The sequence below is a fragment of the Branchiostoma belcheri genome, unplaced genomic scaffold, assembly GCF_001625305.1.
Source record: "Branchiostoma belcheri isolate BF01 breed outbred unplaced genomic scaffold, Haploidv18h27 scaffold6, whole genome shotgun sequence".
Classification (NCBI taxonomy): Eukaryota; Metazoa; Chordata; class Leptocardii; order Amphioxiformes; family Branchiostomatidae; genus Branchiostoma; species Branchiostoma belcheri.
The window spans coordinates 29,761-47,722 of NW_017804242.1; the positions used below are offsets into that span (position 1 = coordinate 29,761).

General features: G+C 45.4%; 1 protein-coding gene across 1 annotated transcript in view; it reads left to right on the top strand.

The window, feature by feature from the left end:
* The window catches only part of LOC109482587 (chromodomain-helicase-DNA-binding protein 1-like), a 40,877-nt gene extending 26,356 nt beyond the window's left edge, over positions 1-14,521 (top strand). The window contains exons 19-39 of the mRNA XM_019785364.1: positions 195-385; positions 939-1,127; positions 1,992-2,148; positions 2,831-2,983; positions 3,487-3,558; positions 4,189-4,338; positions 4,766-4,914; positions 6,109-6,208; positions 6,440-6,700; positions 7,211-7,389; positions 8,137-8,178; positions 8,505-8,647; positions 9,087-9,364; positions 9,884-10,000; positions 10,459-10,728; positions 11,392-11,529; positions 11,850-12,028; positions 12,385-12,484; positions 12,842-12,999; positions 13,284-13,418; positions 13,762-14,521. Of these exons, the coding sequence (XP_019640923.1) occupies positions 195-385; positions 939-1,127; positions 1,992-2,148; positions 2,831-2,983; positions 3,487-3,558; positions 4,189-4,338; positions 4,766-4,914; positions 6,109-6,208; positions 6,440-6,700; positions 7,211-7,389; positions 8,137-8,178; positions 8,505-8,647; positions 9,087-9,364; positions 9,884-10,000; positions 10,459-10,728; positions 11,392-11,529; positions 11,850-12,028; positions 12,385-12,484; positions 12,842-12,999; positions 13,284-13,418; positions 13,762-14,365 (3,765 nt within the window). The 3' untranslated portion in view covers positions 14,366-14,521. The remainder of the gene's footprint in view (positions 1-194; positions 386-938; positions 1,128-1,991; positions 2,149-2,830; positions 2,984-3,486; positions 3,559-4,188; positions 4,339-4,765; positions 4,915-6,108; positions 6,209-6,439; positions 6,701-7,210; positions 7,390-8,136; positions 8,179-8,504; positions 8,648-9,086; positions 9,365-9,883; positions 10,001-10,458; positions 10,729-11,391; positions 11,530-11,849; positions 12,029-12,384; positions 12,485-12,841; positions 13,000-13,283; positions 13,419-13,761) is intronic.
* Positions 14,522-17,962: the final 3,441 nt, after the last annotated feature.

A 17,962-nucleotide genomic window follows, 5' to 3' on the forward strand; every position in this document is an offset into this window, starting at 1 on the left:
GCCCACAGACTAAATAATGACAACTCCCTCCTGTCTGGTCTCACAGTCACTGACAAAAGCTAGTGGATACTAGCTGAAACGTCTGACCGTTTCCAAAATCATATCCAGTTGCTTGAGTAACTGCTTTTTGGCGTATCATACTGGATGTCTAACCTTCACTGACGTTACTGATTGTTGTTTGTTTGTTGCCCCAGTCATTCCTAGGTGGAGTAGAGTGGGCATGTCTAGTCGTTGATGAGGCCCACAGACTGAAAAACGATGACTCTCTCCTGTACAAAACCCTGAAGGGCTTCGACTCGAACCACAGACTGCTGATCACGGGCACACCGCTGCAGAACTCTCTCAAGGAGCTGTGGGCTCTGCTCTTCTTCATCATGCCTGCCAGGTACAACAGATCTTATTTTTGTTTTGACGGTTGTACAGTATTTCTCTGTGATGCACAACACTAGCAATCACTGCTTGTGTTGCACTTGTAATCAAATCAAATCTTTATACTTTTGTCCTTGATTGACTGATTTGCTACCCCACTTGTTCTGTAGAAAGTAGATTTTCCAGATGAATCATTCTCTCTAGTCCTTTTGTGTGATTGCTATTTTAACACAAAGAAAGGGAGTACACATTTAACTTACTGGCTAATCTTGTGCAGGTACAGTTTCATGCTATCATTGGTTGAACTGCTAATTGTGATTGACAGTCAGGGTCGGTACATTGCCAGTTAGAGAGGTTTTCGTTGTCCCTTCTGTTGCAGATTCTGTTCCTATCGCTCCTCCATTGCTGGTTTGTGATGTTGTCTTGTAGTGAAAAAATAGGTGTAAAGCACCTTACCCAAGGGCACAACTTTTTGGCCTACTACTACTAGGGATTTGAACCCATGGCCTCAAGGTTCTACAGCTCTGACCACTTAGATGTCACTGTAATGTGCTACCCTCCTGTTGCAGGTTCCTGAAGTGGGAAGAGTTTGAGGATGAGCATCAGAACGCCGACAAGAACGGTTACGCTGGCCTGCACAAGGAGCTGGAGCCCTTCCTCCTCAGGAGGGTCAAGAAAGACGTGGAGAAGTCCCTTCCCGCCAAGGTGGAGCAGATCCTCAGAGTCGAGATGTCGGCCATACAGAAACAGTTTTACAGGTAAGGAAACCTTCTACAAGGTCTGAACAAGTTTGTTAACCCTCTCCCTGCACCTTAACCCTCTCCTTGTTGCCTAACCTTAACCCTAACCCTGCTAAGGTGGAGCAAATCCTCAGTCAGATGTCAAAGATGTCAGCCATACAGAAACAGTTTTGCAGGTAAGGAAACCTTCCACAAGGTCTTACTGCAGTTTTATAGGTACAGAAACCTTCTGTATTAGGTCTTAACCCTCTCCCTGCACCCTAACTTTAACCCTAACCCTGCTAAGGTGGAGCAGATCCTCAGGGTGGAGATGTTGGCCATACAGAAACAGTTTTACAGGTTCAGACACTCAAATAAAAGCTCATCTGTGTTGGTTCAAGCTTTGTTCCCGCCCAAGAAGGAAACTCACCAAAAATAAATTTTCAGTCGATCTCGTCAACCTTTGTCAGACGTGTGATGCACTCGCTGACTCTTCGGAAGTCAAAAACGTCAGGATCACATGAAAAGTGGTGAGAAGACGGAATCTACCACAGTCACAGTTCAGAGAAGGTTGATGGGCCCTGATGTAAACTGCCTCCTTTATCCCCTAATAAAGTAATCCTGTTCCGTATCCAAACACGGGATCCCCATTGAACAACCTATCCGAGGGACGTCCCTAACCGAAGCTAGGTACTCATTTACACCCGAGTGAAGTGAGGAAAGTCGTGTAAAGTGCCTTTCTCAAGGACACAAGATCGGTAGCATCAGGCAGGATTCGAACCCTTGACCTCTTGAGTCTGGACCGAACATGCTACCGCTATGCCACACGACCCCACGTTTAAAGTATGGAACAAACATTTTTACATTTAAAGTATGGTACAAACGTTTTTTCGTTACTCCTAGGTGGATTCTGACAAAGAACTACAAGGCCCTGACGAAGGGGATGAAGGGGAACACCAGCAGTTTCCTGAACATCATGATGGAGCTGAAGAAGTGCTGTAACCACTCCTTCCTGGTCAGACCCCCGGAGGACCCTCCGCCTGGACAGAGCCTCGTCACGGTTAGTACTTAGCCTCTACTGATCAGTATAGACCATAGTAGAACCAATCAATCAATCAATCAAACTTAAATGGTTTATTTTCAAACGACTTCGCAGCACCAGGATGGATTTCGTCAATTGTAACATTCATTTAAAAGCATTACACATTAATTATAAAATCATTAATAGTACATTGATGTGTAAAGAGCCTCTTACTTTTGAACAATAATGAAACCCTGAAGTGACATAAAAATCCTACAGCATCAGCTCTAGCCTATTCAAAAGAGTCCTATTGAAGACTGGCATTCTTTGCCACATAGGACACATCTGCAAGCTTGTTCAGTTCTGTCTGGATTGCAAAGTTCTTGCCTTTGTACAGTCAAAACTTGCCAAAAGCCACAGGGGACCAATAAAATCTGGTCTATGTGGACAGGTGTTCACTATAGGCAGGATGCTTAAAGCTTGTGTCAATGGGAAAAATATATAACTTATAAGTGACCATCAAAACAGTGGTCACATTGGCTAGGTGGTCCGTATGTAGAGAGGTAGTAACTTTCAGAGGTATTGCAGACATTCTACTCATTTCCTCTGGACCTAAATTTTAAGGGTAGGTGCTTTTTTCCAGCCCTGCCTTATGAACCTGCTCTGTTGCTAAAGTCTAAGTCTAAAGACTGCTTTCTTAAGATGCGTGTGTGTCTTGCAGCAACTCCTGAGGAGCAGTGGAAAGTTATTCCTGCTGGACAAGCTGCTGGTTCGGCTGAGGGACACGGGGCACCGCGTCCTGATCTTCTCCCAAATGGTCCGCATGCTGGACATCCTGGCAGAGTACCTCACCATGAGACACTTCCCTTTCCAGGTAAGGTTCATGACCTCTAACCCTAACCATGACCCTTAAACCCTGACCCATAAACCTAACCCTTGACATCCTGGCAGAGTACCTTACCATGAGACACTTCCCATTCCAGGTAAGGTTCATGACCTGTAACCCTAACCCTAACCATGACCTTTAAACCATAACCCTGACCCTTAAACTCTAACCCTGGATATTCTGACTGAGTACCTCACTATGAAACACTTCCCATTCCAAGTAAGGAACAGGTACATGTGCCTGTGTGCCTAGTAGAGTAGCTAGGCCCTTGCTTCCCTTGGTTAGGTTCTCCATGTCCAGGGCCTACACTTTTGCTACCCGTCCAAATGGCCTTAGGTATCTCATATCGAAAGGTCAATTACATATCTCTCTCTCTCTCTCTCTCTCTCTCTTTCTATAAATATATGCTGACAACCATTATAAAAGAAGAGTTTGCACATTCAGTATCACATGGCATGTCTGTATTTATCTGTTCTGTCCATTTGTTACAGAGACTGGACGGTTCCATCAAGGGTGAGATTAGAAGACAAGCGTTGGACCACTTCAATGCTGAGGGATCTCAGGTTAGTCTCACTCTTCCTCTATCTTTGGGAACTTTCTGAGTCTCTGGCTCACGTCTAGTGTTGTGATTGTCGAAAGCCTCTTGTATTCTGGCCAATATTGCTCCTTTGTTCATCAAACCTTTGATGGTTATACCTTGAGCCAGCAAGGAGAGAAAAGTAGTAGCTTGGTGTGTGCTCTTCACAATTGGACCCATGCTCTAGGGTCTACCCAAGTTCTGATACCATCAGCATATCTGGGTTATACTAAAAGCAGGGTGCTAGGCAGAGAAAGCAGTACGTGCCATTTTTCAAGTCTTTAGTACGCCTCAGCTGGGGATAAAACTACCAAATCCAAGGCACACATTCTACTCCTATTTTATATTTGTGGTAGCACAGGTTTTTATATGTTTCTGTACCACTATCAGGACTTATGTTTTCTGCTGTCTACACGAGCGGGGGGTTGGAGATCAAACTCGTGGCCTACCAATGCACGGCAAACACTCCACTCACACTCACACACACACTCACTATCCGCTTTAATGTTAATTGGTCCTCGTCTTCCGAGGGTTAGATGTGCTTGCACACTGATGCTCAGGCTTGGTGTATTTGTAACAGAACAGATGTTCAAATGTTCTTTTGTCCTTTCATCAGGACTTCTGTTTCCTGCTGTCAACGCGAGCGGGAGGGCTGGGGATCAACCTGGCCACGGCCGACACCGTCATCATCTTCGACTCCGACTGGAACCCGCAGAACGACATCCAGGCACAGTCCAGGGCACACAGGATAGGCCAGCGGAAACAGGTGGGGGGAAGATACACACTAGCCTACTGTGCAACATTTCTAGCAATGCTTTCCCTTTGATTCCTAGAAATGTGATGCCTAAGAATTGGTAAGATCTTCACCCGATCATCCTCAGTTTAGATGAAATTTTAAGTGCAGTGCGGCCAAATTGAGGCATTCTCTAAACCTAACATGATACTTGTCTTATGTTGAGTGCCAGTTCTCTTCAGACTCTGCCACTAGAACCACATAGCTTTAAACTTCTGTATTGCAGAGCCTTCCCCATGCCATCCGCTTGTAGACCTGTGTGTCTTTTCTGCACATCCACATGTATAGGTGGGCGGCTGTCTTCCAGACCTCCTTTCCTTGTGTAACACAGACCACAACGCTAAGTTGCACACAATCTGTTTTTTTACCTTCCTAACCCTTGCCTTTTGTCCCCCCACAGGTGAACATCTACCGTCTGGTGACCAAAGGCAGTGTGGAGGAGGACATCATCGAGAGAGCGAAGAAGAAGATGGTTCTGGACCACCTGGTGATCCAGAGGATGGACACATCGGGACGGACTGTCCTCTCCAAGTCATCTGCTCCTTCCAGGTGAGCAACAGATTCAGTTTGTGAAAGTGATCTCGAACCAGTTTAGCTCATTGAAGAGCTACTCTTCCACTGGTCGTGACAGAAGACAGGTGCTATGTACAGTATTTACAGGTTCATTGTACCAGGGAAATTCTCCTAGCTCTTTTCGACAAGCGCAATGAACAGTGGACCACGGCTTAACGTCCCGTCCTAAGGACTGCGACCCTAAACAGTAGTGTGCATGTCGGGTGAGCGACAACAGCCGGGATTCAAACTGCCAACCTCTTAGTCCAGAGGCAGGATCGCTAACCACTGGACTACGCACGCTACTACATAAGCTACATTCGGTTTGTGGATTTGTGTGGCATAACAGCAGAGCATTCGGCTCAAAACCCAAAGGTCCCGGGTTCAAATCCTGCTGAGTCACCAACCTTGTGCCCTTGGGAAAGGCACTCAACACGACTTCCCTCAGGTGGAAATGAGTATGCCAGAATGTGGTTTTGTTTTATCCAGATCTCCATCAGTGTTTTTCATGTAGTGAACACTATTCTTCTTGGAGCTCAATAAATTACAATAACATTTTAATGAAACATAGGAATTCACTTAAGGATAAACAAAGTTCCTGTTACAGTAGTTTAAAAAATGTTTTGTCCTTCATCTTTCATGTTGAAAACAAAGTGGTGGTGGAAACCTATGGTAGGTGACATGTTGGAATTTAGCATGCCTGTGTGTTGCCTGGTAATTTGCTGTATGCAGCTTATGGAGTTTGATATCATGCAAAGAACACTGCTCTTCAACATACAGAAAAATGTTGATTGATATAAAGTGAAATGGACTAACAAATGAAAAGGTTCTGGAATCCAGCTAGCATATTGGCTTGCAAGGTGCGTGATGCCACATGATTTTCACTACAATATCTAACATAAACATGACGTTTCAAACTGATAGGAAAAATGATTGAGAATGACTTTGTGCTAAGTGGCTGTACAAAGTATGACTTTGACTATGGTTAACGCCCATACACATATATCTGCCATGTTACATATACCTACTCCCACCTTGAAAAACAGTGTGCTTTAGAAAGCTCTAGTTTAGCACAGTTTATTGGCTGACATTGCATCGTAGATTGTTTTTTCCCAGTCACTGATATGTGTGACCTGGTAGAATTGTTTGTAGAGTTTACAATTACATCAATGATTATTCCTTTTGTTCTAGCACTTCCACACCTTTTAACAAGGAAGAGCTGTCTGCTATCCTGAAATTTGGTGCTGAGGACCTCTTCAAGGAGAATGAAGGGGAGGAAGAAGAGATGCCTGTAAGTTTGTCAGTTAAGTTTCATGAATGATGATTGTTGTGTTTCGAGAAAAAGATGTTACTATCATAATGAATGTATGAATAAATGAATATTTGCATATTTCAGTCAAAGAATTCAGTGATTTAATATAATTTCTGCAGACTTCAAGTGTGAAGTCAAATCACTGTGAAAGCCCCCTTTTCCCTCTTACCACAAACCCACCATGATAGATAAAGTTATTGGTCCTAACAGGAAATGGACATAGATGAGATCCTGCGCCGTGCGGAGACAGCAGAAATGGTAGACGACGCGGGCGCAGGGCACGAGCTGCTTTCACAGTTCAAAGTTGCGAACTTCTCCACAATGGAAGAGGAGCTCCCGCCGGAGCCGGCCGTGAAGACGTGGGAAGACATCATCCCCGCCGCCGAGCGGCAGAAGGTCGACGACGAGGAAAAACAACGAGAACTGATCGAGATGCATCTACCGCCCAGGCAGAGGAAGTTTGTCACCAAGGTGGGGTGGTCTAAGGATTGTGTTAAAGGTTCTTCTGGTTCTGGGTTAGAATCTCAGTGGTTGTAATGGGTGGTCTTGTGGTTAGGGTTGCTAATTTAGAATCTAAAGGTTCTGGGTTCAAATCCCAGTTAGACAGTTCATAAAGGGTATTGTGGTTAGGGTTGCTGACTTATTATTATATAGGTTCTAGGTTTGAATCCCCAACAATCCCCAATGTTGTGAACTGCACTTACTAAATTTCTTGCTACCTTCTTTCCTCCCCTTAATAACTAAAAACCTGCCGGGCATGTTGTAGTGCTCTTGATGTGTGTAAATTGTGAATGGAATGTTACATGTGTCTTGCAGATTAAGCCACCTTATATGTTGCCGTAATGTTTAGTCATGTCTTGTCAGCTGGGCAAGCCCATTGTAATAGCCAAAGGCTAGTTGGGCTGCCCTGACTGTGAGGGCTGAACACCCAATGCAATAAATAAATAAATGAATAAATAAATGTTAACATCTCCACCTCAGCTGCAGTACGGGAGTGAGTCGGAGGGTTCGACCCGTCGCGGGCGGAAGCGGAAACGCGCCTCGTCCAGCAGCGAGAGTGACTCGGACAGCGACGCCGACGCCAAGCCTCGCAAGCGCGGCCGGCCCAGGACCGTACCCAGGGACACCATCAAGGGCTTCTCCGACCCCGAAGTCAGGAGGTACTTCTTTTTTTTCTTTTATTGACATATATTGCGGGGTCATGTGGCGTAGCAGTAGCGTCCTTGGCTCGGAACCAGGAGGTCCCTTGTCACTGATCTTGTGCCCTTGGGAAATGCCCTTGGGAAATGCCCTTTGGACTTTCCTCACTTCACTCAGGTGTAAATGAGTACCTAGCCTCGGTTAGGGACGTCCCTTGGATAGGACGTTAAATGGAGGTCCCGTGTTTGGGGAGAGCCATACCCCGCGCACGTTAAAGAACCCACCGCACCTTTCGAAAAAAAGAGTAAGGGGCATGCACCGGTGTGCGATGGTACAAAACTATCACTGTCTGGGAGTTGGTGATTCACTACAAATCACCCGGATGGAGGCCTGGCGAACCCCATTTCGTACTAGCCCCAAAAGGCAGCAGAATCTTTATCTATTTGAAGGCGGCTGCCTCAAATTGAAAGAAAAAAAAAGGCAAGAAGCATAGTTGCTTTTGTGATGCCTTGTACTAAAAAACATAAAACGAAAGTAAAACACAATGACAAAATACATAATTACAAAATGGGTAAAAGAAACATGAGTACAGACAAGTTGGTGATGTATCAATGAATATACTGTACCCAACACTGCACAATTCAGTGGCCTTTATTAAGAGTAGTAAATAACCATTTCTGCTCAAAGAAAAGCTTTAAAAATATTGTTGCTTCTTCCCCTACTAAGCATATTTTCATTTCACAGTACATTTTTTCATTGCCTTTCAGGTTTGTTAAGAGCTACAAGAAGTTTGGTATGCCCCTCACAAGGTGAGTACAACCTGCATCAGCCTACAGCTTCTGGCTAAAGATTTGCAGTGTTCCATCTAAGAATGTTAGATCATTAAAATTGTACCATATCTGTCAATCTGTGTTTTCTGTATATCCTTCCAATATCGTGTACAAGGTTTTCCTTTTGTTATGGTCCCTCATCACTTACTGTTATGGATTGATCTCCTAAACCACAGTTGTCGTTCTACATATCAACTTGTTTATGTGTCCTTGCATCTGTCTCCCAGGTTAGAGGCTATAGCTTATTTTTTAACACCTCAGTCCTTGTTTGATAACTGTGGTCCCTGTGTCTGCCCCCCCTCCAGGTTAGAGGCTATAGCAGGCGATGCGGAGCTGCAGGAGAAGTCGTACGCAGACCTGAAGCGACTGGGAGACCTGCTACACGACGGCTGCGTCAAGGCTATCGAGGAGTATGAGAAACAGATGAAGGAGAACCCAGAATTCGATGGCAAGTTGTTGTTAGAAACCTTATCTGGTTATTTATTTAGATTAGCAACATTTTTGGAATAATTGTAACCTAACACCTTTTCAACCCATTCAAGCCTTTAAGCATCAAATAGACAAAGCCTGTTATGTAATGATAGAGCTCTCTTGTATGTTGCTGTCAGCTTCTGAATAGAGACACAGTTCGGTTTCCACATTATGTTTTCATGTAGAACTCCAAGAAGCTCCATAGTCCATCTGCTTTGTCTTCTATTTTATTCTTCTAATTAGGATTGCATTTATAATTTGGTAAGTTTAAAGGAGAAGGGCTTAGTATCAGCCATTCAAGCTTCTTCTCTCCTGTTCACGTGTTTAGATTAATTTTTCTGTATTTTTTTTGTGCAGATAAGTACTACAAATATACAAAACAAATCATTAACTGTTGCTGTTTCCTCTGATGACAGGAAAGAAGCGCGGCCCGACCCTGAAGCTGTCCACAGTGACGGTGAACGCTCCGTCCATCCTGAGACACGAGGAGGAGATGCTGCCGCTGGCCAAGGCGATTCCCGAGGACCCAGAGGAGAGGAAGAAGTTCCGGCTGCCGTGCAGGGCCAAGCTGGCCCACTGGGACGTGGACTGGGCTGCGGAGGAGGACTCCGCTCTGCTGGTGGGCATCTACGAGTACGGGATGGGCAGCTGGGACACCGTGCAGATGGACCCGGAGCTAAATCTGTCGGATAAGGTAGGTCCTACATGTGCACAAGCATGTAGCCGACACACACACACACATACACGCACGCACGCGCACGCACACACAAACACACACACGAGTACGGGATGGGCAGCTGGGATATAGTGCAGATGGACCCTGAGCTAAATCTGTCAGATAAGGTATAAAACTTCATGTGCACAGGTATGCACATGCACTCACACACACACATGTACACACACACATGTACACACACACACATGTACCCACACCCACACACACAGGCACACACACACACGCACAAACGCACACTCTTATTTTGTATGTTTGTCTGTATTGTGGGTCAGCTGTTACCAGCATGAGCTGCCTTGGCTGACCCAGTGTAATGAGTCTCTTCATTCTTAATAAATACAAATACAAAACACACACACACACAAAACACACACTGAACACAAACACACACACACACACACACACACACACACCACACTGCCTTTCACACACTAGCATCTTTGACTAATGACTAATTAATGTTGTTTCTCCATCCCACAGATTCTCCTGGATGAGGATAAAAAGCCCCAGGCCAAACACCTGCAGTCCCGAGCAGAGTACCTCATCAGACTGCTGAACAAGGACCAAGTCAAGAAGGAGGCACTCGCAGAGGGGAAGGTGAGGCAGGTCTTGGGTTTGGTGCTAAAATGAAGTAATCTTGAATTTTTGGAGACCACATCAAAAATCAGGCCAAAAAATCAGGCCAAAAAAATGCTGCTAAACCACAGGAATACAAAGCTGGTATTGTAAGTTTGTGGTAGTCCATAGTGACTTTTACAACAAGCCAGCACGTGCTGGCCTTTTGTGGCATTTATGAGTCGGTACTGTACTGTGTTCTGGAGTTCCATGGAGCTTCAGCAGCCTCGTTGCCATCCTCTATAGTTACCGCCGGCTCCCTAACTACATGTACCATGGACCACAGGGGATGGCACCCAGGCCAGAGCATCAGAGGAGGTGATTTTTTTTTCTTGTGTGAACAGGCGAAACTCAATGTGCACACAGATGTAATCCATAAAATTAAATCAGTGTGGCCTAATCACAAACTCAGTTTCTCCTGTTGTCGTACATTTATGCAGGTCATCAAGAAGGAGAGAAGACCCCGGATGCCCAAACAGCCCAAAGACCCGACCGCGGTGAAGAGACCCAAGGCCAAGGTCAAGTTCGTGGAGCGGAAGGAGAACGAGGCTCCGGTGGACGAACCAAACTTCGATCCAGAGGAGCATCGGGAACCGCTCGAAGAGGGGGAGGTGGAGGACAGCAATGACAAAACTGACATCAAGGAACCTGTCGTCAAGACTAAAGTCAAACGGGCCAAGAAGCCGAAAACCCCCAAGATTGTCAAAGAGGTAGGGTACTTGTTTGTTTTTATTTGCTTAGTACATGGTCAAGAGACAACTTCTAGGAATCAAATAAGTTATGGTTACAAGAAAAGGAAGGAAAGAAGGAATAAAAAAGTGACAAAACGGACATCAAGGAATTGGCCGTCAAGACTAAAGTCAAACGGGCCAAGAAACCCAAAACACCCAAGATTGTTAAAGAGGTATGATATTTTATAAAACTAATTTGCTCAGTAATAATTTCTAGGCAGTGCCACTTAAATAAGTTGCCATTACAAAAAAAAGAAGGAAGTAAGGAATAAAAAAAACGACATCAAGGAGCCCGTCGTCAAGACTAAAGTCAAACGGGCCAAGAAACCCAAAACCCCCAAAATTGTCAAAGAGTTCATCTTTTTTTTTTTTTTCAAAATTGTCAAAGGGTACATCTTTCTTCTTTTTTTCGTCAACAAATTTGCTTAGTGACAGTCTTAACGATCCCTCGGGTTAGTAGAACAGCATCTCTTCTCCAAGTCTTACCGTTGGTTGTAGATTTGAATTTGTCTACAGACTAGTATCTTCAAGGTTATGGTTAATGTCTCTAAGTTTTTCTACGTGATTTTGTAACTAAGAATACTTATAATGTATTACTGTCTGATTTATTCTCTTAATACCTTTGTTTATTATTCCCCTCAGTCTGCTGACAAAACAACACCAGCAAAACCCAAGGAGAAGAACAAGAAAGAGCCCCTGAACACAGACCTGGACCCGGACGCATCACAACACTCTGTGTTAGAAGACATGGACGATCTGGGCAAGGAAACCTTCAACATGGTATGTATTGATGTGAGGATTTCTTGTTTAATGAAAATATTCTTTTCAGCCACAAGAGTACAGTACAGTCAAATCTCGACCAGTGACCACCTACATTAGAACCACTTTTTGCTGGTTTCTCAGATAATTTTCCCATTGACACAAGCATTTAGACTCCTGTCTATAGTGACCACCTGTCACATTGACTAGATTTTATCAGTCCCCTTAGTGCATGTCTTCAGCAGTTTTGCCTTTTGTTTAGATTACACATAAAAATTGCAGCTTGGAAGAATTGTACCGGACATCGAATGATTCTGTTTCATATCTTTTCCCCTGAACAGTGCAAGGAGAGAATGAGACCAGTTAAAAAGGCACTAAAACAGCTGGACAAGCCTGAGGAGGGCCTTACGGAGGAGGAACAGCTGAACCACACCAGGCAGTGCCTGCTGAAAATAGGTGACCGCATCATGGAGTGCCTGAAGGAATGGACAGACGCCGAGGAAGTCAAGAAGTGGAGAAAGTAAGTGTGGATCTTAATTTTATCAATTTGGCACACGCACACATAATAAAAAAAATGCCATCAGACTTAGATTTAGAAATATGCAATGCAGTTGTTTTTGAAGTCTATGTATCAGGAGAGGGTACATACAATTGCTTGAAAAATGTTTTTGTTGGGGTTAACTAACAATAGTAACATGCATATCTAAACTTTCTATCAACTCAGTGTAGAAATAGCTAAGGTGTCTTTGTTATGACGAAGTTGTAATGTACTATTAAGTGCTTTAATTTACTGTAACTTGTGTTGAATAAAAGAAATTTAGTGTCTGTGCCATTCTTGTCCATTCATGACTGACAATGTTTCTGTCGTCTTTCCAGTAATCTCTGGATATTCGTATCCAAGTTCACGGAGTTCGATGCCCGGAAACTCTTCAAACTATACAAACATGCTGTCAAAAAGAGGGAGGAGGAGAAAGAGGTTTGTTAATTTTGTTGATTATCATATCTAGCACTTAAAAGTTATTTTTGTTCAATGATTTCCTTTTGTAAAAGAAGCTGGCCATTTTTTCATAAGGAATGTCATGCCTTACAGTACAAAGTTTTGTGACTTGGTCCTGAATACTTGTATCTTTAAGATCACTTAACATCAGTCTCATGGACAGTCACTATCTGTATTGTCAAAATGTAATGAAAAAAATGAACCTCTACCAGATAAAACTAGGTTAGTCAAAGTCAAAAAAGTGCTTTGTGAAGAATTTGCATACAGTAGTGTTGCTGTAATTTAAATAAAGCAAGAAAAGCTTGACCTAGAGGTCCTTTCCCCAATTTCCCAAAGAAGCAGACCAAAGAAAAGACCAAGCCGACGGCGACTTCCAACTCCACGATCGTGAAGAAAGAACCGTCGGACAGCCAACACGCACACGTGGTGAAGAGGCCTTCTCAGGGTTCCGAGAGGACGTCAGGGTGGGGAAGTGACTCCGCTAGCAGGGACAGGTGAGACGGGAGACACAGCAAGGGGGGAGGGAGGGGTGTCTGCTTAGCAGTGGCTGGGGGAGGGGGGGGAAGCCAACACGCACACGTGGTGAAGATGCCTTCACAAAGTGCAACAGGGTCTGCTGGCCTTTGCTTTGGATTTGTTTGATCGCTCATGAGAATGGTATTGCTTTGGTGTGTGTGTGTGTTTTTGTGTGTGTGTGTGTGTTTGTGTGTGCTTGCTTGTGTGTGTATGTGTTCTACTATGTCTAGTGCCTGTACTAAGACATGTTTTTGTTGTGCAGTTTCACGAGTAACGGCCCATGGCCCGGCACCAGCTCAAGTTACGGCCACACGGCGGGGAGAGCCGGCACGGGAGGCGGGGCGGACAGGTGGGGGCACGACAGGTACCAGCCCGGCAGGGACCCCTTCAGGGAAAGGTAAGGAACTCTCAAGAAACCCCCTAGCTTTCATCAGATAGCAGATTATATCCAAAACATTTTACTCCTCAGAGAATTTACCGTTTGTTGATTATGTTCTATCTGGATTTCTAATCTCCTTTGACAAACCTGCCTAGTGCCTGCGATTGAAAGTGTTTTACTTGTACTGGGATGAAGTGAATAAAAGTGACCAACTAGAGAGAAATAAAGGAGTAGTGAGGGAATGTGTGTGCAGTGCCTTTGACAATTGATAGTATGATCTCCTTTCGACTGATGGTTTTAATGCCGAGGAGATATCTGTACATGCATATCAATTTCAGCTATGCTTTTGACTACATTTCAGGCATCGAGGGGAGGTCAGCAGTGCGTACAACCGGCCGGGCGCTCGCGACTACGATTCCCACCGGACGCGGGACTCCTCCCGGTACAACGCGGACCACCGTTGGGATCGTGACCGCGAGCGGGACAGGGAGAGGGACCACCGGGATCGCGAGCGTGGCGACCGGGACTACCGGTCCTCGCGGGACCACCGAGATCGGGACTCAGGCTCGTCCCGGGACTCTTCTTCCAGACACCGAGACCGCGCCGGGAACAAGGAAGACGGTTCGCATCGGAGCGGTCGCACCGAATCCGGTGGTCACTCGTCTTCGGGAGGGGAACGCGGCGGGGATCAGAGGTTGCACCATTCTCAGTCGGACCACAAGCGCAGGAAAAAGGATGACTCTTATTCGTCTTCGGACGGCAAGAAGAAGTCGAGGAAAGACAGTAGCGAACACAGGTCCTCAAACACGCAGGAACATTCTAGTAGTAGAACCAGGGAGGACCCAAAGGACCACAGGGCTTTGATAGAACACCGCTCGCCTCTAGAGCACAGATCGCCCTTAGAACACAGATCTCCCCTCGACCACGGGGATAGAAGTAACGAAAGAACAGACTCGAGACACTGACAGACATTCGCGTCAGGAGGAGAATCCTGTCTTAGTGAAAATGATATGTTGCACCAGAGGTAAAGAGAGGAAAAAAGAAAGAACTTTACGTGGACACGAGACCAATTTTCAAACAGAGTATCACAGATGAATAATAAACTATTTGTATGATTGTTACAAAAACGGCTGTTGTAAATAGGGAAGAGAAGATAACTTAATAATAATTTACAGGTTCCGATGCTTGTATTTATGCCCTCTGATGTTAAATAGTCGTGAAGAAAAACAAAAGTCTCTGTGCAGACGAAACTTCCAGTGGCAATGGCGTCTGCACACGTTTCCTCGGCAGTGGGTTTGACTTAAGCTGTGAAGCCATTTTTTTATAGGCAGGCATCGCGAAATAATGGCACACTTCTATATTTATAAGCCGTTTAGATGCCTCAACATCACCCCTCGCACAAGGCATATATCGAGTGTTACGTTAACCGTCTGCTAGAGTAACCTGGATGCCAAACTGTTCTCAGCACCAAAAATACAGGCCATCCCCAAGTTAGACCCTGAGATCGAGAAGTGTGTATAGAAATTTCTTTGGGGGACAGGTTGGCACTGGACCAAAGGAGCTAGCCTGTATACTGACCCTGTGTCACCCAGTCTAGCCTTGGAGCTGAGGAGCTAGCCTGTACACTGGCCCTGACAACGGACTGGCATCCAAGCTAGACTTGGAGCCAGGGAGCTAGCCTGTATACTGGCCCTGTGGCACCCAGTCTAGCCTTGGAGCCAAGGAGCTAGCCTGTATACTGGCCCTGGCAACAGTCTGGCATTCAGGCTAGTCCTGAAGCCAAGGAGCTAGCCTGTATACTGGCCCTGTGGCACCCAGTCTGGCACCCAGGCTAGCCCTGGAGCCAAGGAGCTAGCCTGTATACTGGCCTTGTGGCACCCAGGCTAGCCTTGGAGCCAAGGAGTTAGTCTGTATACTGGCCCTTTGCACCCAGTCTAGCCTTGGAGCCAAGGAGCTAACCTGTGTACTAGCCCTGGCCACAGTCTGGCACCCAGGCTAGTCCTGGAGCTGAGGAGCTAGCCTGTATACTGGCCTTTGCAAGTCCGGCACAGAGGCTAGCCCTGGAGCCAAGGAGCTCGCCTGTACACTGGCCCTGACAACGGACTGGCATCCAGGCTAGACTTGGAGCCATGGAGCTAGCCTGTATTCTGGCCCTGGCACCCAGGCTACAGGTAGAGACTTGTGGAGGATAGACAGTGCTTTGTGATGCTTTCCGTGTCAGAAAAGTAATTATTTAAGGAGATGAAGCCTTTATTTTCCAGTCTGCAATACCGTACCGCCATTTTTACTTACTGTCCCCAGAACCCATCAAACCTACATACAGTGGTCCGACCAGGGACCACCTCCATGTGTTCTTAGCCTGCGAGGGTTGGAGCAAATAAATGTCACTGATTCCTCGGACTTCTTGTCTTCTCTCTTACAGACAACCGTCTTCTCTGTCAATTGAACTTACACAGACACACACACAGTCATGCAGACATACATACACACGTAAGTGTTCGAACACACATTTACATGCACACACATTACAAATTCACACACTGACGCATGCACATATGCATGTACATGCCATTTACATTGACACGTTTATAAAATTATCAGCGTTGGGCGATTCCAAATATTTTTGTGGATATCATAAAACGGCATTGTGAGTGCTCTAAACTTGTATTGCACAACTTTCTGTTTGCAAAAAAGTAATATTTAATTTCCATAAATTGATAAACCCGTTTATTGGTTAGAAGGCTTTTAGTTGGAAAATCTCTACTCTAGTTACACCCAGCCGGCAACGTCGTTTAGGATCCCTGGGCGGCTGGTTGTAGGATGGCCGGCTAAAGAACGCATTAACGTTTTATAAAACTCGCTCAATAACTCAATGTGGTAGTATCGAAACTCCCAACCGCCCGGGGGCGCCTAACGAGGGTTCATCATAAGGTTTTCTTTTTGTATCACAGATTAAAATTTCGACAGGGCGGCGCTACTGACGGGTTGTACTTCTGCAGTGCTTTCTATTTCCGCCTGTCGGCGCTGCTGACACGTTCCACTTGTCCCCACCCTGTCGCCGTGACCGTGAAGTTCCTGCCAGGATCAAGTCCAAGGCGAGCTTCCTGCAAAGCTTTCCATTTCCACATGTGGGCGCTGCTGACACGCCACACTTTCCCGACGTGACCGTGCAATCTACCGGAGTTCCTGCCAGGATCAAGGCAGGCATCCGTGCCGTAAATTGCGTGCCAACAGGATCCGCGCTTCAAATGTTTAGCAGATGCGCGCGGCTGTCTCGGGTTGAAATCCCACCGGGGACTTTTCGGGGGAAGTCAGTCAGAGAGTCGGCTTTGCCAGCTCCAGATAGCCCGGCTGCCTTCCACACCCTCAGGCAATGGTATTCATCGCTTTGTAACTCGTTGGTAGATCGGTCAATGATCAATTTGTTCGCGGCGATTGGGGGAGGTTCGTGCTGGGAGTGGGGTGGGGTAAGGAGGAGGAAGAAGGGAAGGACCAATGTTGATGCTGACGGGTGGAGGAGACCATTACAACTGTTTTAGGGCTCCATATGGGAGAGCACCCCCCCCCACACACATTTTTGTTATCGTCAATGTCATTTCAAGCCTACGTTGAGTTTTCATATTAGCTAAATCGTTTTGAATGAAAGCAGAATATATGGTTATGTGGGTATTTAATAAACTAATTGACTCTAAGAAACCTGGCATTAACTTGTATGAAATGATACATCGTAATCATTTTAACACTAAAATTAGAAAACTTAGACATTACTTTTTATCACATTGGAGGAAAAAATCGACTCTACTGCAAGTGGTAGTTTTTTTTAGTGTCACAACAGATTTAAGTTGGTCTAACCATCATCGACGTAACAGATTTAAGTGTTCGACTGTAACGTTACATATTATTTGCAACGCGGTAAAAAAAAACCTAGATAAATAAATGTCCATGACCTAGGAGGTCAAAACATGTCACCAAGGGACCGATCGCCCCGAACCCGTGCGGGGTATTTGTTTGCCAACTCAGAACAGTTTTCAACAAACTCTTCAATAGTGTGTGTCGACTTTAAACCTGCAAATATTTGATTTCGGAGTGTCATACGTCAGTTTGGCCTTGGGGGACACGCATTTGATAACTTGTCGAACCCCCTCTGTTATTGGACAGTCCCCATATCCCATCTATGCCTCACTATGGAGTTGAAGACTTTGCAGAAGAACGTCTTTGATTTATTTTTTCTTCACCTAAATTTTTCGCTCCTCGTCCTTTTTTCTTCGTCCAAAAACTTTCAAATCTTGTCCTGGACAGTTGGAAAAAATCTGTGGCAGCGATATAACATACACTAGTATATTTGGGAGTGTTTATGAAGCTCCGCCTTTTTTAATTAACCCTTGTTTGTGACCTGCCACGGTCTCGCCACCCACTGTGGCCGTGCGAGGCGGGGTCTAACTAGTAATCCTGGTCAGTGGAGGTGCGTGCACACACAGCACAGCTTATAACCCCCCCTGTTTAAACAAGCAAATTAATGCGCGTCGCCCTGACGACCATTGATCTGGTATCACGGTGCTTGG